General features: G+C 38.5%; 1 protein-coding gene and 4 non-coding genes across 5 annotated transcripts in view; 3 read left to right on the top strand and 2 right to left on the bottom strand.

Annotated features, from left to right (window-relative positions):
• The window catches only part of LOC120523857 (protein mono-ADP-ribosyltransferase PARP14-like), a 48,812-nt gene extending 46,481 nt beyond the window's left edge, over window positions 1–2,331 (top strand). The window contains exon 15 of the mRNA XM_039745522.1: window positions 1,665–2,331. Within this exon, the coding sequence (XP_039601456.1) occupies window positions 1,665–1,945 (281 nt within the window). The 3' untranslated portion in view covers window positions 1,946–2,331. The remainder of the gene's footprint in view (window positions 1–1,664) is intronic.
• A 1,946-nt stretch (window positions 2,332–4,277) lies between these two features.
• On the top strand, window positions 4,278–4,360 carry trnal-cag. The gene has a single exon. It is a non-coding gene; the product is annotated as a tRNA-Leu (tRNA).
• A 6,053-nt stretch (window positions 4,361–10,413) lies between these two features.
• trnal-cag lies at window positions 10,414–10,496 on the top strand. Its single transcript has one exon. It is a non-coding gene; the product is annotated as a tRNA-Leu (tRNA).
• A 1,874-nt stretch (window positions 10,497–12,370) lies between these two features.
• On the bottom strand, window positions 12,371–12,443 carry trnat-ugu. The gene has a single exon. It is a non-coding gene; the product is annotated as a tRNA-Thr (tRNA).
• A 10,379-nt stretch (window positions 12,444–22,822) lies between these two features.
• trnas-aga lies at window positions 22,823–22,904 on the bottom strand. The gene has a single exon. It is a non-coding gene; the product is annotated as a tRNA-Ser (tRNA).
• Between the last annotated feature and the right edge of the window lie 2,193 nt (window positions 22,905–25,097).

Raw genomic sequence — 25,097 nt, 5'->3', positions numbered from 1 at the left:
TTTCACACAGGGCCATGTAGGTTTGGATTTTTTTTCTCCCTAAATAATAAAAACCATCATTTAAAAACTGCATTTTGTGTTTACTTGTGTTATATTTGACTAATGGTTAAATGTGTTTGATGATCAGAAACATTTTGTGTGACAAACATGCAAAAGAATAAGAAATCAGGAAGGGGGCAAATAGTTTTTCACACCACTGTATTGATTGGTCATCTTGACCTTTAGTACTGATGATACTTTTAGAACAGATTATGTTTAGGATGTTTTTAAAGCACCTTAAATAATGAGTAAAACCACTAACGTATATGGTGGGTCAAAATTGACCGGAGCATGACAGTGTTTGTATCCTTTAATGCTTTTTGTAAAGTTAAGGCACATTGCTAAAAGTCTTCAACTTTCTGAACTAAAAAGATTACTTGCAAAGTGTTTTTATGGCTAATGAACAAACTACTGCAAATGGAGAGTAAAATCCAGTAAAGTCAATGGTGGGTCAAAACTAACCCAAAGGACATGGCAGTAATTAAAATGTGTCGCAGCTGTTCAGAATCTGGCATTTAGAAAACATTTGCTTTTTGTTAACTTAGGTCACTTTCCTGAAAGACTTCGCATTTTCTAGTTACAAAGATGACATTTAGTACTACACTAAATGAACAGTAAATAAATGAACAGTAAAATTCATTGGTGAGTCAAAACTGACCAGAGAGACATGGCAAGCCAAATATTTTTAAAAAGCTGCACAAATTATGGGATATTTCCTTTTTTTACTGTGTTAGTTATAGAAAATGTAGGAAATGTTACAAAGTTTCATTCTGAATATATGAAATGGGTGTTTTTATTGATTTAAATTGCAAACCTGAGTCAAATTTGAATAAATATGTTGTAAGAGTTAAGTTCATGGCATATTTCTTTTTACAAACTGAGAGCATGATGAAAGATCACAGCTTGATAAAGTCACTTGGTTTTATTTTTCAAGTGACTTTATGTTTTAGAGCTTTAAAAGCATTTATAAATATATTAATCTTTGAGAAATAAATAAAAAGGAGATAATTAGGAAGTAAGGAGACCTGGGTTCGCTTCTCAGGTCCTCCCTGTGTGGAGTTTGCATGTTCTCCCCGTGTCTGCGTGGGTTTTCTCCAGGTGCTCCAGTTTCCTCCCACTGTCCAAAGACATGCAGGTTAGGTGCATTGGTGATCCTAAATTGTCCCTAGTGTGTGCTTGGTGTGTGGGTGTGTGTGCCCTGCAGTGGGCTGGCACAGTGTCTGGGATTTGTTCCTCTACCTTGCGCCCTGTGCTGGCTGGGATTGGCTCCAGCAGACTCCCGTGACCCTGTGTTAGGATATAGCGGGTTAGACGATGACTGACTGACTAATTAGGAAGTAAAAAGCAAAGACACCATGTTGTAATTAGAAACAGACTTGCACATACTAAGGTTATTATAAATGAATAAAGCGTATGTTTGTGTATATAAATAAGAACATTAGAGAAGAGATTTTTTAACACACGTCGGGGCAAATCCTTCAAGGGTTACCTGTTCTTTTAACGCATATTCTGTTTAATTTCTAGTCTCAACAACATTGATTATTAATTTTCTGACTATTATTCTTTAAAGAATTGCTCTTATGCTGCAATAACCTTTAATTTATTTTCTCTGTTTTCCCCAAAAGGAACCGTGTATGGACATGGCGTCTACTTTGCTAAGAACTCACAATATTCTGTTACATACTCCCCAGCAGATCAGCAGGGTCGACATTACATGTACTTGGCTCAGGTGCTGATTGGAAAGTACACTACTGGAAATTCCTCAATGAGAGTCCCACCACCTATTTCTCAGAGCAACAACAATGACTTATTTGATAGTCTGGTAGACTCAGTTCCAAATCCTACTATCTTTGTTGTATTTCATGATGATCAGGTTTATCCAGAGTATCTTATAACTTTTTCTTGATCCTTTATCTTAGGGATGATTATTTTAAATTCTTGAAAATTGGTCATTAAGCAGTTAATGTCTATATATGATATAAATATATGGTTTTTCATTTACTTATGTTACTGTACAAAAAACATTTTTTACAATAGTTACAATTTCAAAACATTAGCATTTTAACAATAACCTTTTAGGAAGAATGTGCTTATTTTTGGCCAGGCATCTAAAAAAAGGCTTTCAAACAAAAGAGACTGTAAACCAAAGTCATGTTAAAGGACTCCCTCAATCACCAGCCATCATTCATTTTTGCAGCATTTTCTGTGCTGTCCTCTGATTTTTGTATTGAATGTACATACAAGCTGGGACAAAAACAAAATGAGCAATAAAGTAAACACGTGTGAAACTCATTGAGCACTTGATTACTTACTGCACACACATGTCATGTTTTTAAAAATGTAATTGTGTCCTTAATAGTCTAATGTAAGATCAAAGTGATCAATTTTTAAGTTTATGAACAAAAAAATTAACATGATCCTCAATGAGGTGAAGAGTCACGGTACAGCTAAAAAGCTGAAGCAGTTTCACCAGAGTTTAACTCTTCTTTCATGATTTCAACTTCAGCAATGTTCGTCAAAAAGAGCTAACATATCCACAGACTTAATCTATAAGAAATGCTTATTCTTTTACAACATGATCGCTTCCATTGGGGTATGTTGGCTCAGTGCTTGCCACTGATGAAGCACAATTCCAGAAGATTGAGTTGTACCCCCTGCACTGTCACTGTTTGTGTTGGGTTTTATACATTTCTCACATGCACACGTTTTTTATTTTTGGTGATTTTTCCAGGTGCTCTGGTTAAGCCCCTACATCTGTACAGCTTGCGCATACGTACAGTGACTCAATGTAAGGAAATGTGGTTGGGTGCATGGCAGAATAGGCATTGAGTTGCTTCCTTACTGGTGTCAAATGCTTTTTTGGAAAGGCTATACCTTTAAATGTTTCTGAGATGGAAGCAAACTGGTTCAGGAAAAAGGGTGGTTCTGTGTCCATTATCTCTATGCCCTTATATGATTTTAATTATGCTGCTGTAATCCTCTTCTCATTTTTTACTGCTATGAACACTGAAAAATGTAAACATATATGTTATTGAGTTAACAACCTCCTCTCTTCACACAAACTTTAAAATGCTCCCTACATTTTGAGAAAGGAGTAGAATATACACATTCATTCCATCAAAAATCTTAACATCAATAACTGGGGATCTATACAAACATCTGAAATTTCTTTTTTTCCATTTAGCATTAGCTACAAATACACAAGTGTGTTTGATTCTTGGCCTGATTAATCCATGGAAAAACATCAGCACATTCTATCTGTATCTGTGTGTTTTATTTGTGTGTCTTCTCATACCCCAAATATTTGTAGATTTCATTAAACCAACAACTTACAACTCACCCAGTGAGAGCGTAGGTGTGAGAGGACTGACATCAACTCCAGAAATGGTGTCCAACACTGCTTAAAGCAAATGAATACCTCAGGTCGGATACACTTTACTCATTAGTGCCCAAAACAGAGGGTGAGTGGTGTGGGTCATAGGGTGCACTCTTTGCCATCCAGGAAACCCAAAATAATGGCAGATGAGAACAAATATGTATAAAAAAGGTGGCTTTCTTACCAAAAACAAACACACCGGTGATGGTAACTAAGAAGGAGAAAATACTAATGAAAGATGAGAGAAAATAAACCTGGTAGGCTCTCATTCCCTTACCTGTAAAGGTTCTCTACCTAAGTACCACATGGAATAATACTGATTCACTTATCCTTAAAGCGGATAGTAGACGTCACCTAGTATATATGTACCAAATTGCAGGTCAATAGTTCAAATGGTTTGCGCTCTACAGGTGATTTCAAGTCCGGGACAGGCAAACGGACAGCCACGGTAGCGGAAGAAGATTTTGTCACGAGGTGTGTGTTCCGTGCAACTGAGTTTTCAACAGAGCTGCGGGCGTCCGTTTGCACATGCGACATGTTTTGCCCACAGGAGACATGTAAAAGAGTAAAATACAGTATATAAAATGTACAAGTTGAAGTGACCTTTCTCAGGCTCAATTTTAAACAGAAAGTAAGTCCGCAATATATGTAGAATAGAATGCTCTTCTGCTTTAAGGACATGCGGGGTGTAATTGAGCATTGCTTAGGGAGGATGGATTTAGTGATCGTATTCGTTTATTATCAAAATACTTAATTTAGTTGAGGCATTAAAAAGAAAATATGAACATTTCAGGAAAAAGCATCCTTTTGGGGACATGTACCCATGAAACTCCACCTAAGAATATTTATGTAATCTCCATAAGTCAGGATGGCCGAGCGGTTTAAGGCGCTGCGTTCAGGTCGCAGTCTCCCCTGGAGGCGTGGGTTCGAATCCCACTTCTGACAACCTGTTTTCTAATTTAATGTTGCCCAAGCAAGAATGTTACCTGAGTTATCTAATCCCAAAAGACAAATACGTGTCATATACTTTCTTTCAAAAACTGTTATTGCCCAGCATTCTTATCGTTACCGGTGTCGGGTCCGAGCAAAACCTTTGCACGCTCAAATTAATAGTCCAGCCATATAAGGCTCGCTAGTCATTGCAGTTTTAACTTTACTTGTATTTCATGTTATTGTTACTTATTCCACTGCTCTTTGCACATGCAACACAGACACAGGCGCCCAAGCGTGCCTCTTTGAATTCATTTAAATAGCCTCATGAGGATCTGTTTTGCCCACATGAGCAGTATTTGACAATAGTTTAATTAGTACAAAATGTTCCTCTGTTTTAGGGACAGGCGAGCGTAATAAGTAAATGAGCATTGCTTCGGGAGGATGGATGTAATGATCGTATTATCAGCATACTTAAATTAGGTCTGGCGTTAAAACAGAAAATCTAAACGTTTGAGTACAAAATCAACTTTTAGGGAGATGCCCCCAGTTAACTCCGCCTATGATGTCGCATGAGATGATTTATGTGTTCTGCGCCAAAGGTATTCCACCCAGCGGTCTAAGGTGCTGTGTTTAGGTCGCAGTCTTCCCTAGAAGGTTGGGTTCGAATCCCACTTCTGACAAGCTGTTTTCTAAACTAACGCTGACTGATCATAATGTTCTTGAGATCACAGTCATCACCAAAATTTCTCCTGTAACGCCCATCGTTTCCTTCAGAAATCTACTGGAAAATGACCTTCACATCAAAACACACAAGACAAGTGTCTGAGAAGACCCCCATTGCAAAAGGTCCAAGCTGAGATTCAGGCGTTCTCAACACATTTTGAAATATTAACAGGTAAATTGCTTCTATTTTGCTTCTATATTGTCACATCATATTGTTAATGGACTTTCATCAACTGTTTGTGGATCACAACTTATGTAAAATCCTAACGCTACTAAATAAAATGTTATGTATTGAGGTGCCCTCCTGGAGAAGTTGGACTACCTGTGCCACCTCTGTAGGGTCCAGGTATCACCTCATGCTACCAGTAGTGACACTGACCATAGCCAAATGCAAAACTATGTGACAAAATAGTCAGAAAAGATGAGGAGGGAAAAATGTCAGGTGCCTCCACCTGTTAAACCATTCCTGCTTTGGGGGTCGTCTCATTGTTGCCCCTCTAGTGCACCTGTTGTTAGTTTCATTAACACCAAAGCAGATGAAACTGATTAACTGTCCCCTCTGTGATTTAACTGACCAGATCAATAGCTCAGAAGTGTCATTGACGTGATGCTATACTCCGATTAAAAAATGTTCCTTTATTTTTTTTGAGCAGTACAGTATATGTAGTTAGATAAATGACAAATATTTAAATGACAAATAGTATGGATCACCCATACACAATTTGCAACAAAACAAATGCAAGATAATACAGACATGTTTTATTCATGGTCTTTAGTGTAGTCATGTAAGCAACAATTTAATGTCCTGTGTACACGTCGGGGAATTTCGGGGACTTTTTTTTTTTTAGGGGGACAGAACCGAGGCAGTGGTTCTCAATTTATTAAAAAGGTGTCCGCCTAAACATCCTTAGCAGGTCACAAACTAATACATCCCACTGCCTTGAAATCCCGGCCAGAAATGTCATTATTGAACGGACTCTTTTCAGTTACATTTCTTGTCATGGTTTGGACCAAAAGACGCTTCATGATTACCAACGATGATGCCACCATTGGATTGTGGGCACTGGGACCCCCACACCAAGAGACTACCACTCTTTCTTTCTTTCTTTCTTTCTATTTGTAATGTTTTTGATTTATTGCTAATATCGTCCCCTTTCTTATTCTTTCCATGGGAACCAGAAATAAACATGCGCGATGACGCAAGGAGTACACTTATGGAGCCCCTTTACAATCACATTTATTTAAAATATTAAAATCACTCCCGATGCAACGTTTACGGTCCGTAAATAACAGTCCAAGCTCCCACAGTCTTTAACAGTTCGTTCTGTCGGCGGAGATTCCCACTCGATTAGAAAAAAAGGATCATGTCCTAGAAAGAATTTTAAGCTCTCTGTCATCCACTTGATAGCATCTTCAGGGTAGCTAAGGAGGGTGTACAGTCAAGAATACAAAGGGGGAAAAAATCTGAACAAGGTATGGACACGATGTACTTGATCCAAAACACAAACGCTAAAACAGCAATTGGTATAAATGGTAACACTCATTTCACAATAGGGTGACACAAAGGCTGTGAGGCGTCTGGAACCGGTGAGCATGTTGCGCAGTATCTCACAGCGCTTGTTAAGAATGTGGGAATCATTTTCTATAATGTGCAAGTTTTAATTTCTAGCGGTATTTAGTGTATTACAGTAACATGTTGATCACATAAGCATGTAGTAACTTTTCAGAATCTTCACGGTTGAAACCTGCACGACTACATCCCCCATATACTGTAAGTCGACACTTGAGTGAAAAACTGGGATGAGGATATCGCGCATTAGTCGAGGTACGGCTGCAATTCTTGAGAGACGACCTACCAGAAATTACTGCAGGGACGCGAGTTCGAATCCCGCTCAGGGCACATTGCCGAATGGAAAAAAAAAAAACTTTCTCTTCAACGAATGGTGCTTTGAATCCTACGTTGTAGTTTGTTTATTTTTCTTTTTTGATTAAACGAAAACTGTTCAGTGAATGATTTGTCAAGGAACACACAGACTACAAGCAAAGTTAAAAATCACACTTAAACAAACTGCCTGCCCATTCTATTGAATCATAATTATAACAAATAATAATGCATTTCACTTCCTTATAAAGTGCCTTTACTATCGTCTGAGACGGCTGCACAGATAATCAAGAAGGATAAAATAAAAATGAAAGCACAATAAGATTTAATAAATAATAGTGCACAGCTTTGTGTTTGTATATATTTACAACATTTGGGAAGTAATATATTCTAGTTGATGCTGACAATTAATTTGAAGTAGGTAAAATTAAATATTTGGAAATATTGCAAAGTAAACAGTAAACAGCATAAACACCACTTATATATATATATAGCATTGTCCGAGTATTAAAGGTGTAGGTCTACTTTATAAGCATAATTTATAACATCAGTGTTAATATAGAGTATTATTATTATTCTATATTGGCCTTGATATGAACGATTTGTGAAATTAGTGTTAAGTATTAAAAAAAAGCATACCGGTCTCTTGTTTTTACAGGTACATATATACACAGTATATATATAATTTTTACTGCAGTAATTCATTGGTCTTTATATACCAGAAAGACTTTCCCAGAGTCTTTTGTAGGAAATATGTACACATAGTTGATTTATCATTTTCAGATAAAAATGAACTCGCCCAAACAATTCAGTTTAAAGTTTTTAAATTGGCAAAGATAAAGTCAAGAAAAAAAACTTTTCACTTTCTATGATTTGTATTTTTATAATTATAGAGCACTTCATATTATTTTTAAAGCTCACTATGTAAAATTGAACTGATTATACAATTCAATGTTTATTATATTTATAGATTATTATACCTGTCTTTACACTTGTTGCATAAATATTTAATAAATGTAATAAACTTAACCAAGAATGTTTAAAAAATCATTCAAAAAATGTGCAGGTAAATGTAATTATATCTGCACAAACTGACATTCTTGAAGTAGGTAAAATAAATATTTGGAAATATTGCAATATTGCAGAGGGAAATGTTTATATACTTAGTGCAAAATAGCTATATGTGTTCTAGTAAACAAGCATAATTAACTATATATATATCTATAATATATATGCTATTCTACTGCATGATATATAACTATATATATATATATATATATATATATATATATATATATATATATATATATATATATATATATATATATATATATATATATATATATATATATACTGAGCAAAAAAAGAAACGTCCTCTGACTTTCAACTGTTTTTACTTTCAGTAAACTTAATGTGTAAATATTTGTATGAACACTAAAAGAGTCAACACCATAAGACATAAACTAAAATGTTTCACAATGTGTCCCTGAATGAAGGGAGGCTCAAAATCAAAAGTACCAGTCAGTATGTGGTGTGGCCACCAGCTGCTTGAAGTACTGCAGTACATCTCCTCCTCATGGACTGGACCAGATTTGTCAGTTCTTGCTATGAGATGTTACCCCACTCTTCCACCAAGGCACCTGCAAGTTCCTGGACATTTCTGGGGGGAATGGCCCTAGCCCTCACCCTGCGATCCAACAGGTCCCAGACGTGCTCAATGGGATTGAGATCCGGGCTCTTCCTCTACGAGGATGATCAGCTGTCCTTCTTGTCTCCCTGTAGCGCTGTCTTAGGCATCTCACAGTGCGGACATGGCAATTTATTGCCCTAGCCATATCAGCAGTCCTCATGCCTCCCTGCAGCATGCCTAATGCATGTTCACGCAGATGAGCAGGGACCCTGGGAATCTTTCTTTGGGTGTTTTTTTACAGTCGATAGACAAGTCTCTTTAGTGTCCTGCGTTTTTAGAACTGTGACCTTAAATGCCTACTTTCTGTAAGTTGTTAAGGTCTTAACGACCATTCCACAGGTGCATGTTAATTAATTGATTATGGTTAATTGAACATGCATGGAAAACATTGTTTAAACCCTTTACAATGAAGATCTGTAAAGTTATTTTTACATTATTGTTGAAATACACAGTCCTGGAAAAGGGACGTTTCTTTTTTTGCTGAGTATATATATATATATATATATATATATATATATATATATATATATATATATATATATATATATATAATATTAACTATATATATATCTATAATATGTATGCTATTTTACAGCATGTATATCTATAATATATATGCAATTCTACAGCATGAGTAGAATCATCTGAGTATTAAAGGTGTAGGTCTGCTTTATAAGAATAATTTAGTGTTAAGTATAAAAAAGCATACCAATCTTTTGTTTTTACAGGTACACACACACACACACACACACACACACACACACATATATATATATATATATATATATATATATATATATATATATATATATATATATATATATATATATATATATATATATATATATATATTATTGGTCTTTATTTACAAGAAAGACTTCCCGAGGGTCTTTTGTAGGAAATATGTACACATAGTTGATTTTCTCTATGATTTGAATTTTTATAATTAATGAGCACTTCATATTATTACTTTTAAAGCTCACTCTGTAAAATTAAACTATGATTATACAATTCAATGTTTATTATACTGTATTTATACATTATTATATCTGTCTTTACACGTGTTGAACAAATGTTTACTAAATGTAAGAAACTTAACCAAGAATGTTTAAAAAAATCATTCAGAACATGTGTAGGTGAACGTAAATATATCTGCACAAACCGAGACTAGTGAGTAACATTTTTAGACAGTTCAAAAAGCAACGCAAATCGCAAAGCGTCTGTGTGCCGACTCGGAGGTTGGGCCGCCCTCTCCCAGTTTTGGTAGTCGTGATTCGTCAATTCTTGGTAGAAGAGCGAGCCGTCATTGGCCAATTCTTGGTAGCCGAAACGGGGCGCGATTGGTCAATTCTTGGTAGCCGATACGGGCCGCGATTGGCCCGTGCTTTCAATTCTTGGTAGAATCTTGGTAGCGGAGAGCGATCCGATTGGTTCTCGCTACCAAGAATTACCTCGACTCACGGCTGCACGGAGCGTGGAGCGTGCTTTTCACTCAAGTGTCGATGTAAAGTATATGGCTGCTCGAAACTTCAAGAGGACAGACTCATCAAACGCCACCCAGCCCGGTATTTCAGATCTATTGTCAGTGTAACGCAACTATAGAAATTTCATCGTACCAGCGCCCATTGATAGCGTACCTGTGAGTAGTGGCGACTTTCTGAGAATCTTTATGGGGGACATTCCTTCAAAAATATTCTATCAAATGTCATCAAATTACAATGATTTATAGTATTGAAGGTGATTTTGTTCCACTTGAAAAAGGAGTTTCAAGTCAGGATGGCCGAGCGGTCTAAGGCGCTGCGTTCAGGTCGCAGTCTCCCCTGGAGGCGTGGGTTCGAATCCCACTTCTGACAACCTGTTTTCTAATTTAATAATGGTTAAGCGAGAATGTTATAGGAGAATCTTAAACCCCAAAGTATACAAACAAATCTCATCAAAAATATCATGTATTTGCCCAGCATTCTCATTCCTTCGTAGCTTAACACTCTTTCATGTCTGATTTGTGAGAAAAAGGTCTACAAGCTCAAGCTAACGATCCTGCCATATAAGGCTCGCTAGTCATGCAGTTTTAGCTACATTTATATTTCCTGTATTGTTATTTACTCCCCTGTATTGCCTATCACATTATCAATATACTCTCATCCTGAACTGTGTCAACTGATCAAATACACTTCAAAGGCCACTATATGCACTAAAATATGAGTGAATGACAAGACCCTACAACACTGAATTGAACTGCCTTAATAAACTCAGCACCTCTGAAAAATTAATCTTCTATTCATAGAAGTTAGTAATTTCTCATTAGCCACTGCATAAAGTATTTTTTTGTTTTCAATTTCACCATTGCTGACCTTTCTATAAGACTTAGAAATGGCTAATCTGTTGAAACAAAAGAAGGTCAGCAAGGAATGCAGAAAAGTTAAAAACTGAAATGCACTTTTTACAAATGGCAATAAAACATTTGAGTACATGACATTAATACAATGCATTGTGTCAATTTGGTAATACAATTAAAAATGAAACACTATAATTACACTAGATAGATAGATAGATAGATAGATAGATAGATAGATAGATAGATAGATAGATAGGACTTTGGCTTTTCACAAAGGCTCTTTAAATTAAAATATATAAATACATATATAAAATACATAAAATTATAATTACATAATGGATGGAATTACAGCTCCCCAGTTTACGATAACATCAATGTATTTGTTGTATGGCTCAAAATCACAAAAGGAATGTTTTTAATGGGCTTTAAACAGGCCATCTCTAAGATAGCAGTAAAAAACACCCCCCAAAAAACCTTGTTTAGATATCACACACATAGACCAGTGACATATTTGACTCCCACTATTCCAATGTGCACATCATTAAGATGTAAGGGAAAACTAAAGTACCTGGAGAAAAATCCCCATAAACACAGCGAGAACATGCCATCCATCTCGACCCTAGAAAGGAATTGAAGTCATTGTCCTAAAGCTATGGGGCAGCATTACTAATCACAATTAATGCTGTTTCTTTACGTCTGAATCACAAGTTGAAATACAGTACTGGCCTAATTACTGTCTATGTAGAATTAACACATTTTCTATGTCCTGACTGATTTTTTTCTCTGTACTCCAGTTTCCCCAGATCTCCCTAAAATGTCCAGACTAGGTTTACCGCAGTGATTCTAAACTGGCCTAATGTAGGGAAATACATGTAAGCACTCCCTGCAATGGATTAGAGTCCATTCCAAAGCTTCTTCCAGCCTTGTTTTCAATGACTATAGGATATGTTCCAAAAACACCTGCCCAACATCTGTATAACCTGTTTGGAAAGAATTGCATTCAAAGTTGGGAGAGCAGAATTAAACAGACAGCTACTTAAGAAAATACATTTCAACAAATTAATGAACAGCACAGAACAATACAATCGGTTAAAATGCAATTCCCACCTAGTTTGGCATTAATAAGTGATCCTCCCAAGGACATCTATGTGCAAGTAAATCAAACATCAGTAAATTGGGCAACAATTCATTAGGTCAGTGCTGGCTAGCAGTAAACAGCAAATACTAAGGAGTGGAACTAAGCAAAGCACCATATGCCACAGAAACCCAAAATGGCCTTCATGAGCTCTTATAATGAGCTTCTGCAGAGTTTTGAGACTGAAATCTTAACTTTTATTTTGTTAAACTGTTTGACGGCTGGTACCTCCATTTTTTCCCAAAGAATAATAATCAAGGCCCCAGCGAGAATTGAACTCGCGACCCCTGGTTTACAAGACCAGTGCTCTAACCACTGAGCTATGGAGCCTCATGCGCAAGGTACTGACTCATGGGATCGTCTAATGTTTTTAGGGCAGTTAGTAAGGATCCGGTTCTGCTAGTTTTTTTTTTTTTTAAGAGTGCATACAAATGGTACTTTTATATATTCGTGTATGTTGTTTATATATACAATAAATACAGTTAGCACAGAGTGCTAAATATATGAAAATCCGTTTTCGCAAAAAAAAGTCTCATAAAACGAATAAACATAGTTTATTTATTTTTAAATATTTTAAAATATACGGGAAAGTAACACCGCCATATTATGCATTTTAATATTCCCGGAAGTGTTCATTTGTATGAGAAACATTTTTATTTTTTAGCAGAATAACAGCTCCATTCAGGTCCCATCCATCCATTATCTAACCCGCTATAGCCTAACAATAGGGTCACGGGGGTCTGCTGGAGCCAGCCCAGGCAACACAGGGCGCAAGGCAGGAAACAAACCCCGGGCAGGGCGCCATCCCACCGCAGTCCATTCAAGTCTATAAACAGAAAAGAAAAGTTTGATAATGTGACACTGTTTCCAACGAATAATACTGGAGAAAGTTATTAATTAAGGACTATGCTACTCAATAAATAATCTTAGATTGCGGATATTGCTACAGTATTTGCACTGTTTATGCGGAAATTGCTACAGTATTTGCACTGTTTAATGCCATTATGCAAAAGTCTTTTTCCACTCGAATGTCGCACATGTTCAGGATCCTAAAAGGCGCTCTATAATCGCCAATGTCTCTGTAACTCAGCGAAAGTGAGTGTGGCATCAGACATTTACGATCGTAATGGAAGTGGGAGCATCTTAGCCAAATTGTAGCGCTGTTCTGCCGTGTGCCCGAAGCTAGTCATATTCGAACCTCGACATAAAGCTTGAATGTGCACTACAGTGGTCTCGAGAACTGATAAAGACGATCATGTTAATATGCGCTACACATCCCTCTCGCCATTCACTTGAAGCCGCGTAAGAAACGAATGGCTCGAGACTGCGCAGGTACTGCACATGGGCGGAGTTTGACAACCATAAAAAATAGTCACAATCATACTGCTGCATATTTACATCATATCCCAAGTCACATATCAAATAGTTTGTAATATAATACTACAACATGAGCTAAATATCACAGTAATGCGTTTAAAACTTTAACATTTCGAAAAAGTACACAAGTTTGTTAAATATAGGCTATTGAAACGACGTTCTGAGACTGGACTTTTTTGAAAGACATGGAAGTTATTTAGATTGCTTAAGTAGCCCCTGATATGTATGTATGTATGTATGTATGTATGTATGTATGTATGTGTGTATGTGTGTATGTGTGTGTGTGTGTGTGTGTGTGTGTGTGTTTTCATCCTGCGATGGGCTGTCGTCCTATTCAGCGATCGCTCCTGGCTTGCGCCCGATAAGCTTCCTTGCGTGCCTGCTCCGGATAAGTGGGTTAAAAAATGAATGGACTGAAGGAAAAATGTAAGCACTTTTAATGTTTTATTTACTTTATCAAATAGTTGTTTGTGTATTAAATGTTTTGTCACGAGTTGTGTTTCGTTTGCCTGACTTTTTCACAGACCGATTTTCGGCTGTTTACACGTGCGATATGGACACATGCACGCGGAGGCGTGACCACGGGTTGGCTGGGGTGGGCACTGCCCCCCAGAGACAAGCTGTGCCCACCCTGCAAAATGCTCTGTCTGTCCAATGAAAAATCTGGAGAAGAATAACATTTTATTTTCAAAGTTCACTTCGCCGCACATTTTGAGCCTGTTGACCGCATTCTTTAATTAAAGCAGAGCATACGTTCCATTCTTCTTTTATTTTGTGGTTGGTAACACCAAAGGCTATGCATAGGTGGCTTATTAAAAAGCAGACATCTTAACCTTTGTCCCTCCGCCAGCTGCTGGCTCCACGGTTGAGCCCAGCACCGCTGCTAGCAACACGGAGCACAGCGCACCCACGTCGGGAACCGAAACTCCAAAAGATGTAGCTAAGCCTACGCAATCCTCCAGCTCTGCGCCCATGTCGGGTACTCCAAACCTCTGCCTTCAACAAAATATATCAGTCCGGTCTGTCTGACTTAAATATAGGCTACATAGCCCATCCCAGCCCATTTTTTATTAATTATCCCAAGCGCGCATTCGGAAAGACACTCAGATGTTTTAGTGCAAGCTGGTATCAGTCTCAACCATGGCTTGAATATTCTCTTGTCCGTGATGCCAGCTTTTGCTTTGCCTGCCGCAAATTTAGTATTTCCAATTCGAACCGCGAGGACATATTCGCCAAACACGGCTACACTCATTGGAAAAAGCTCTAGAAAGAGACGGTGGCGGCTTCCACAAACACGCGTCTAGTATACCGCACTTCGGAGCGATGTCTACATGGCAAGAGTATACGGCGCCGGGCAGAGACGGGTGAAAGCATAGTTCAACTGCTGGGTCCAACCAAAAGAATAGATGTTGTGTGAAAAGCATTGGGGAGGCCGTTCAGTTCCTTGCAGTCAATGAACTGGCACTGCGTGGTCACAATCACAAAGGTGGGGAGGAGGGACTTTTCCTTAAGTTCTTTGATTACATAATCAAAAAAGATGCCAAACTTTCAGAAATTGTAAAATACATCCCAGACAATGCAAAATACTCATCCAATATAATTCAAAATGAAATAATTGAGACTATTGCTAAAATGGTGGTAAAAGATATCAGGACCAAATATGAAAAAGCTGACTCATGGATTTTGCATTAAAAGTGATGTTACCAGGGATTGCTGTAACATTGAGAATTTGTCTGTAGTGATTAGATTTGTCCAGAACTTCATCCCTGAAGAACACCTGATTGGCTTAATTGAACTGAATCAGCTTGATGCCGAATATATTCGTAACCAAATTCTGTCACATCTCTCTGAGCTATAGGTTACAGCCCAGGCAATTTAGTGTGTCAGTGTTTTGATGGTGCTTCTGTCATGTCTGGGGCAAGGGGTGGTGTCCAGGCTTTGTTACAAAACAAAGTTGGTAAGTACATTCCATATGTACACTGCTACCACCACCAGCTCCATTTAGCAGTGATACATGCAATGGAATCAGAACCTCTGACTAAGAAGTTCTTTGACTGGTCAAATTCATTGAACACATTTTGTCACAGACATTATGTTTCACACACATACAATACACCCACACAGAAAAGACTTCTAGAAATGCAATGGACCAGTCATTATGATGTCACAAAGTCCATTGTCAACAATGAGGAAGCTATAAGGGGACTTCTCTCAGAGGTAGCAGAGGCTATGACTGCCCCTTTTGACATTTGCATAGAGGCATGTGGTCTTTTGACCCAATAAAAAAGCAGAATTTCTTCAATACTGGAAAATTCCTCCTTCATGTTCTTGGTGTGCTGAAACCAGCCAATGCAATTCTACAGGCACATGCAGTGGATTTGTGCACTACTGGGGAGGTGGTGACAGCTTCAGTGGCCACACTGAAGGAGATGAGATGCCACTCATTCTGGGAGATGCATTTCTCTCAGTGTGAAAGTAGGCCTACCAATTCGCTCAAAAAGAAACGGAAAGTTAATTCACAGCTTGATGATAGTATTGCTGTGTCTACGCTTGGGCATGGTGACTCTGATGAACAAATTGCTTATAATCAGACTTTTAAAGGGCTATGTTCAGCATTTTTGATAGAGCTAATGTTGAATTGGAGACAAAATTCTTTCAGAGAAATGTTGAATTATTGAGGGCCACATCGCTTCTCCTGCCAAAATCAGAATTATTTCTTGATCATTCTCTCCTGAAACCACTTCAGGCACTTGCAGGCACAGAGCAAAACAGCATGAGCTTGCAAAATGAAATTGCTGTGGCAAAAGCAATGTTGATCAATAAACTGCCAGTTGATGTTAATCTGTCTGAAGCATGCAAATGCATTCAGCAGTACAAAGAGGCCTTCCCTATATTGCATTCGCTATATGTCACAGCACTCATCATTGGTGTGTCTTCAGCTGCATGCGAAAACTCTTTCTCTACTTTGAACTGCATTCTCACTCCACTCCGCTGAACAATGCTACATTCAAGGAAGAGAAATTTAGTCATTCTGGCACATGAGAAAAACATCACAGAAAATCTAGACACGAATTAATTTATTTCAGAATTTGCCAAGAGTAACCACAGACTGGTCCTGTAGATAATATCCAGGTTAAACACTGGAAACTGATATCCTATAGCCTCCCTAATGACTACAATGAGCCACGTTTCTGTTCTTGCTCTAATATGTTGTATACATTTGACTTTATTAATATTTACCTTGTAGATGTAGTTCTATATTTGTTCACAAAAAATAATAATACAAGTTCTATTGCCTTTGTTAATTTTATTGAACAATAAGTTATGATTTATGCCACATTTTTTGCTATTATATATTATATAAAACTATGTTGTTATTATTATTTGAGAAATGGGGATGGATGGTTGGTATTTTTTGCCCCCCCCAGACAAGCCAAATGCCCACCCACACATTATGTTCTGGTCACACCTCTGCATGCACGTCTCTTTGCAATCATTTAAACAGCCTCTTGAGGATCTGTTTTGCCCACAGGAGCAGCACTTGACACGTAAATGAGTAAAACACAGAATATAAAATATACAAGTTGAAGTGACCTTTCTCGGTCTCAGTTTTAAATAGTAAGCAAGACCGCGTTTTGTGTAGTACAGAATTTTTCTCTGTTTCAAGGACAGGCGAGGTGTAAGTGAGCATTGCTTAGGGAGGATGGATTTTTGGCGTTTATTATGAAAATACTGAAGCGACCTCCGCGTCAGGTTCGAAAAAGAAGAAAAAAACAGACAGGCGAAGTTAAATTCAGAAAACAGTTTACTTGAACAGTAAAGAAGGAAAAAACACAGGGTTGTACCAGTAGTGTAGTCCAGGGTATACGCAGGTATACGGCGTATACCCACTTCTTATGTCGTCACAGCGTATACCTACTTCTAAATCCCCCTATTATGGGTATAAGCTGCAGTGTAATACAGGGTATACGCGGGTATACAGAGCTTTTCAGTCCACACACTGACAATCTACATCCACAGTGACACGCTGATGCGTATTTATGTGCTGCAGACACGTCATTTTTTTTCTACCATTGTTGTCTGTTTTGGTTATGTTTTTGGAGAACTAACGATGGTTACAGCAAACGGATTGCGCCAATCAGAGGCAGAGTAGGGCGGGACATGCCGTTCCTTTGCTAAACCGGGAAAAATATCCATTGCCGCCACCTTCCTGTCGGTCAATTGTTACACACCAAAATATGTCCTTACGTGAAAAGTTAATATAACCAAGTTAATAGTGAAAATGAAGCGAACCATACAAACAAAAATTAGCTTTCAGAACAAACGACCTTGTGAAGCTACATTATTGCTACTATCCAGCCGGACATGTAGCCACAGCCCAACGCCCACAGTCTCTCGGTCCCCAAACTCAGTCGGAGGGGGTGCTGACGGTGGAGGCGCTAAATCTCCGATCGACGTTGCAATTTCAATGGAAGAACACGTCAACCATAATAGCAATATTTGTAAATTATGTCAATGCAGCATTTCTACAGCATTAACTAGCAGCTTTTTCATTTAGTTTTGTTTATTTTTTGTTGTTCCAATTTGCTCATGCTGTGGCTAGTGTTAAATTAGCTTCCTTTACTTTCATTAGCTTCAAAGTTGCTAGCTGTCAACAAATTCAACCTGACTTTCACATCAGTTCTTATTTTTGAGTATAAACAGATTAACAGGTGTTGGGGAGAGTTTATAATGTTACACTTGCACCATTTTCCCCGAGCACTAGCCGGTGTCCAAATGGCTCAGACATTACAGCATTTCTAGCTAGGTACGCTATTCGTCCTGAGAAATGCTGATTTTAAACTTGAAACTGTGTTAGTGTGTTAGTACCATTTTCACACCAATAATTTTATGACTAATGTTTTTTTTGTAGACACCAATAATGAATGGCAATTTATAATTGTGTCACTCTCTGGCCTTCACTTTCTGTTGCAGAATAGATATTCTAAGACACTGTTTACAAAAGAATCTACTTTCCCCATGGACTAAGAAAATGTATGCATTATGCAGTTGAAACACTCTGTAAATCTGCAAAATCTGCATCTCTGGTTTGTTGAGCTCATAATGATCCTTGAAGTGAATGAAGTCAGGCAGCAGAAGTAAATAGTACTGCCCCTTTCTAGTGGGAACTAAATATGTAAGACTGTCACTATTAGTAACGGGGCACTTTTTTCTTTTGCTGTGTAGGCCACTAAAAAATTTGGGGGCTAAATTTACAGTATACCTACTTCTCCAGATACCACTACACCACTAGTTGTAACAACAAAAAAATGAACGTCTTTGACTTTTGAACTATTTACAATCTTCTATATTTCTCTCACATTTGTGGTCCTGAGGGACGCCATTAAAGAAAAGCAAAACAGAAAAAGAAAAACGCCGACTTTGTAACCCCATAACACAACCTTCTAGACCCTCCTCTCATCCCGGGTACCCCCACTTTCCACGTCAATCATACCCTTGCTGTCAGCCCTCCGCGTTGTACTTAACCCTCCCTCAATCGGACCCAACAGTCACTCCAAAAGGCCTTCAACCTGGCTGGGGTGATACAATACTTACATTAGTTAAGGCATTAAAAAAGAAAATCTAAACATTTCAGGAAAAGGCAATCATTTGGAGACATGTCCCCATGAAACTCCGCCTATGATGTTGCATAAGATGATTTATGCGATCCGCACAAAAGGTATTTCATAGACTGTCACTAAATAGTTATAAAAAGCGTAATGACAATTTGGTTCCACTTTTAATATGGATGTTAAGTCAGGATGGCCGAGTGGTCTAAGGTGCTGCGTTCAGGTTGCAGGCTCCCCTGGAGATGTGGGTTCAAATTTCACTTCTGACAAGCTGTTTTCTAATTTAATGTTGGTTAAGCTAGAACGTTACCCGAGTTCAAACCCCAAATGATAAAAACAAATAATTTCATTTCCATTAAAAACTGGAATTGCCCAATATTCTCATGCCTTCCTATCCTAAGATCCTTCCATGTTGCTGGTGTCAGGACTGAGGAAAACTTATGCACCCTCAAATTAATAATCCAGCCATATAAGAATCGCTAGTCATTGCAGTTTTAACTGTACTTACATTTCCCGTAGTGTTACTTATTCCTCCCTATTGTCATATCACATTGTCAATGTACTCTCATCATGAACTGGGTCAACTGATCATTTATGTACACTCCAAAATGTGCAGAAGGAAATCCGAGTCCAGCCGTCCGGAGGGAAGTGAAGGAGCAGTACAGGAGAAAGCTGGAGCAGAAGTTGCCGAACAACAGCATGAAGGAAGTGTGGGATGGGATGAAGATCATCACTGGCTGCAGCTCGAAGCAGGGTGCCACCATTGAGAGAGACGTGGAGAGAACAAACCAGATGAACAACTTCTTTAACAGGTTTGACCACCCCAACCCACTCTCACCTTAGAGTATTGCACCCTCCACCCATTCTTCTGCTGATACCAGCATAAGAGAGAGTTTCCCCCCACCCACAATTACAGCAGCCCAGGTAAGCAGAGAACTGAGGAGACTTCGTGCTAGCAAAGCAGTGGGTCCAGATGGAGTATCGCCATGACCGCTGAAGGCCTGTGCATTGGAGCTGGGGAGTCCTCTACAGCGCATCTTCAACCTGAGCCTGGAACAAGGGAGAGTCGCAAGGCTTTGGGAAACATCTTGCATCACCCCAGTCCCAAAGGTATCACATCCTAGTGACCTGAATGACTTCTGGCCTGTCGCCCTGACGTCACATGTGGTGAAAACCATGGAGTGGCTGCTGCTTCACCATCTGAGGCCACAGGTCCACCACACCCTCGACCCTCTGCAGTTCGCATACCAGGAGAAGGTGGGAGCGGAGGATGCCATCATCTATATGCTACACCGAATCCTCTCCCACTTGGACAGAGGCAGTGGTGCTGTAAGAATTATGTTTCTGGACTTCTCTAGCGCCTTCAGCACCATCCAACCTCTGCTCCTTGGGGACAAGCTGATAGAGATGGGACTAGATTTATACCTGGTGGTATGGATCGTGGACTATCTTACAGACAGACTTCAGTATGTGCATCTCGGGAACTGCAGGTCTGACATTGTGGTCAGCAACACAGGAGCACCGCAGGGGACTGTACTTTCTCTGGTCCTGTTCAGCCTATATAAATCAGACTTCCAATACAACTCGGAGTCCTGCCACATGCAAAAGTTTGCTGACGACACTGCTATTGTGGGCTGCAACAGGAGTGGGCAGGAGGAGGAGTATAGGAAACTAATCAAGTACTTTGTTAAATGGTGCGACTCAAACCACCTACAACTGAGCACCAGCAAAACCAAGGAGCTGGTGGCGGATTTTAGGAGGACCAGGCCCCTCATGAACCCCGTGATCATCAGATGTGACTGTGTGCAGAGGGTACAGACCTATAAATACATGGGAGTGCAGCTGGATGATAAATTGGACTGGACTGCCAATACTGCGACTGCGACTATACTTCCTTAGAAGACTGGCGTCCTTCAACATCTGCAATAAGATGCTGCAGATGTTCTATAAGACGGTTGTGGCGAGTGCCCTCTTCTACATGGTGGTGTACTGGGGAGGCAGCATAAAGAAGAGGGACGCCTCACGCCTGGACAAACTGGTGAGGAAGGCAGGCTCTATTGTAAGCACGGAGCAGGACAGTTTGACATCCGTGGCAGAGCGATGGGCACTGAGCAGGCTCCTGTCAATCATGGAGAATCCACTGCATCCACTGAACAGGATCATCTCCAGACAGAGGAGCAGCTTCAACCACAGATTGCCGTCACTGTCCTGCTCCACTGACAGACTGAGGAGATCGTTCCTCCACCACACTATGCGACTCTTCAATTCCACCCGGGGGAGTAAATGCTAACATTATTCAAAGTTATTGTCTGCTTTTACATGAATTTCTATTATTCTTTAATTTAACATTGTTTTTTTTATCAGTGTGCTGCTGCTGGAGTATGTGAATTTCCCCTTGGGATTAATAAAGTATCTATCTATCTATCTACAGAAAGATTTTTAAAACTTCAGTCTATGACTACTTCTTGGGTTACATTTAGTCCTCTTAGTTAGAACTCCAGCCTTTGTTTCCTACTCTTCATGCAACTTCATAGAGACGTGTTCATAATACATAAAAAGGATCCAGGCATTGCCATAAAGCTCCCTGCTGTCCTCAACTGGGTTGAATATCACTATGTTTAATATGTGAATTTCAGAAATAACTGAATACTGGGGACATTGGCTGAAAGCTAGCAAACATTAAATATTTACTTGATAAACATGGTCTGGTATATGTTTACAGTGAAACACCAGTTAGCTAATCACAAGAAATTAATTCTGGATTGTTAATTTGTTATGGTGAAGGGGCTCTGTATCTAACCCAAACTATAAGCTTCTCCATGTAAAGTCACCCAAGTCAACTAGGCCTTGGCAAAGACGGCAGATTAAATGTGGTCTACAGGAAGAAAAAATGACATCCTGGTCAAGACATTATAGAATACAAAACTCTAATTGTTTTGGAATGAAGACAAATAATTAACTAATTACCTTGGACTGTATGGTATATTAAATCTCAGCTTTGAAAATGAGCAATATTTAAGAATTTCTACTTAATACTAAGTGAAAGTATACAGCACATTATCACTGATGTGCAGGCTACAATGGGATGATATGTGAGATGATGAATTGTGAGGATAGACAGTGAACATTGCAAACACTAGACTTACAACTGCTGCCATATTAGACAAGACGGGGGGAATCAAATTACAAGAAATATTAATACACTCAGACTGGAGATGGATTGGTGTCAAAAATTGGCCCTTAACTTTTGTCAAGACTGTCTCTCCACAATTGTCTGAACACTGACCATCCGTCCTTGTTCATTCAGCTCGTGTACACAAAATTCTTTCTATTGATCTTCAACTCTAAGTCGTTGTGTGATTTTCAGTGGTTCTCAGTGCCTGCATTCCTGCAGTTGTTATGTCCTTTTTCCTCTCACCAACTATGCAAGGCTGATCTATAGGTGCTACACTGGACTGAACTATGACAAAAATGTGGACTGTTTGAGAGTCTTAACACATTCAACAAACATGGGTTTTAGTTCTAGTTATTTTGATATTTTGCCAGTCAATAATAACTCCACAGTTATCTGAAAGTTGATGCCCTTGTAAATTGACGCCTGAAACAATCTAGATGAGGGGTTTTCAGGATCAGTCCTATAGGGTACCACCAGTTAAGAAGTGCTGCACGTGTACTGTTGTTTAATCATTTCTGTCTAATTTAGAGGGATCAAAACAGTTTGCCCGTAGTCGGCAGGATTCGAACCTGCGCGGGGAGACCCCAATGGATTTCTAGTCCATCGCCTTAACCACTCGGCCACGACTACTTACGAAACTGCGTTTTAAATGACCCAGTTAATAGCTTGTTTATTCATATTAGTCTTTAAAGTACAACGGTCTTTCAGATCTCAGAGTTCATACTAGAAGATTACTTTCCTATGTAGAAGTCCATGTAAATAAGACGGCCCTTGGTAATTTTGCGCACTTTTGTCAATTTTCACAGGAAAAACTACTTAAACTAAACGAGTGTAAAATGAAAGCGACATTTACAGGACACTATTTGTTAAAATAATATTGGCGCTGTTTGGGCGATAAGAAAGCATTTAACTAATACAGAAGTAGTGTAGCGCCCTGGCAGAGCTCTGTGAGGCGGAGCCGCGCGGCGTGTGTGAGCGGACAAAGGGACAAAAAGCGCGTTGAGCCGCAGAATTAGCGGGCCCGGTCGCCAAAGAAAACAACGGTGTGTTTCAACAATAAAAATGTAATTTTATGGCATATTTTCATACAAATAATGTAGCTCAAAGTGCTTTACATGATGTCAAAGAAGTAGTTGTGCAAAGAAAGACAAAGCAAAATTAGATAAGAAAAATAGTAATAGTATAATAGTATACAAAAATAAATAACTCACACATACGATGGATGTATAATTAAGACAAACTTAGTTCTTCAATGTAGAATTTTTTTTTTTTTAGTCTAAATGATGGTCTGATGATAAAGTCAGATGACCAGGGTGGAGGAAAAGAAAAAGAAAACCTCCATTTAAGCCTGAGAAAAAAAAAAAAACAAAAAACAAAATCCGTAGGGGTTCATGGCCAAAATCTTTCCAAACCCCCACTGGGAATTCTGCCTAACATATCCTTATATCCTTATTATTTTTCAAGACATCGTCTTAGAGAATTGAACGCAATGGGTCTTATGACAGGTTGAGCTCTCTGCTTTCATTCAAACATCACAGGTGGCTGCACAGGACTTTGGTCAGGTGGTGGTCGTATATGTTATGTATTGAGATTAATATAATAATGTTTGGCAGTATTCCTAGGCAGCATATCTTTGGAGACACAGGCTTTCTCTTCTTGTCTTTGCGGTTCTTACTAAGTAAAGACTAAAGTGCGGTTGACAACACAACTTCTGGCCTCAGTGTCTATTATTGAATGTCTGCCCGTCATCTGCCTCATATTACTGGACATAGTAGTACAGAAGGGCACCACAAAAGAATCAGAAAAGAAACCAGAGAAAAGTAAACAGTAATAAAGATTGTAGATGTATATGAAGAGTGTGGTAATTCTGTACATATCTTATTTGTTTCCTAGGATAACTGCTCAAGAAGTAAAATAATGTTAGTCGAGCCAAGAAAAAATTCACCCTGTCTTTATCGCATTAGTAGCGGATTAGTGAAATTTGTTTTATTTTAATCAGGCGTGGGATCTTTAAAATAAAACTGAATGGTAATTTACTTGCTGAAGTACCGCCAGTATATCTAACTTAATATGCTGAAGAAATACGACTTCTACATGATCTTCAGTCATGATTCTGTCGGCCATTGAGTGTTTATGCACTTCTATAATCGTCGACTGCTAACACACAACTGAACTACATAGCGGAGCGGATGTATATACGTTATTTTGTTTGACGCATGTGCGTTCAATTGGTTTTATTAACATTAGAGCATCATTGATATATTCTGTTAATGAAAATTAAAAAAAAATGTTATTTAGGTGTATAATATATAACGTATGCTACATGCTACTACTGAACTGTCAACAAACAAATGCCTAGATGTCAGTACCTATTAAAATTGTAATAGGGCAGCGTACTTGGGAGAATTTACAATAAATACTTAGTTTAGTCATCCTTAAATGAATTATTTTTTTTTTACAAATGAGTTAAAGGAGCCTTGCATTTGTTAAGAGAGCCCAGAATATCGCCTTGAAGGTGTTTGGAGTGCATATGTAAGGCTTCGCTAAATACTTTTTTCTAGAGCTCCTGTAAACGTTATTGACTTTTAGGAGCTCCTCCACCAACTTGCTTACCTATTTCTTTTTTATAATATCCCTCTTCTTTAATCGCTTGCATTTCTAATGCAATTGTGTATTTAATTATTAGGAAATAACGGGCAGTTGATCATTTATTTCAGCACGTATTAAGGAATTAAATAGTATTCGTTTTTGATACCTTACCCACTAAAATTGGTGTCTATTTTAAATTAATCATAATAAAACTACAAAGAAAACGATATGCAA

This window comes from Polypterus senegalus, chromosome 1, assembly GCF_016835505.1.
Source record: "Polypterus senegalus isolate Bchr_013 chromosome 1, ASM1683550v1, whole genome shotgun sequence".
Classification (NCBI taxonomy): Eukaryota; Metazoa; Chordata; class Cladistia; order Polypteriformes; family Polypteridae; genus Polypterus; species Polypterus senegalus.
The sequence above is the reverse complement of the archived record's forward strand: the minus strand, read 5'-3'. Positions and strand labels throughout refer to the sequence as shown.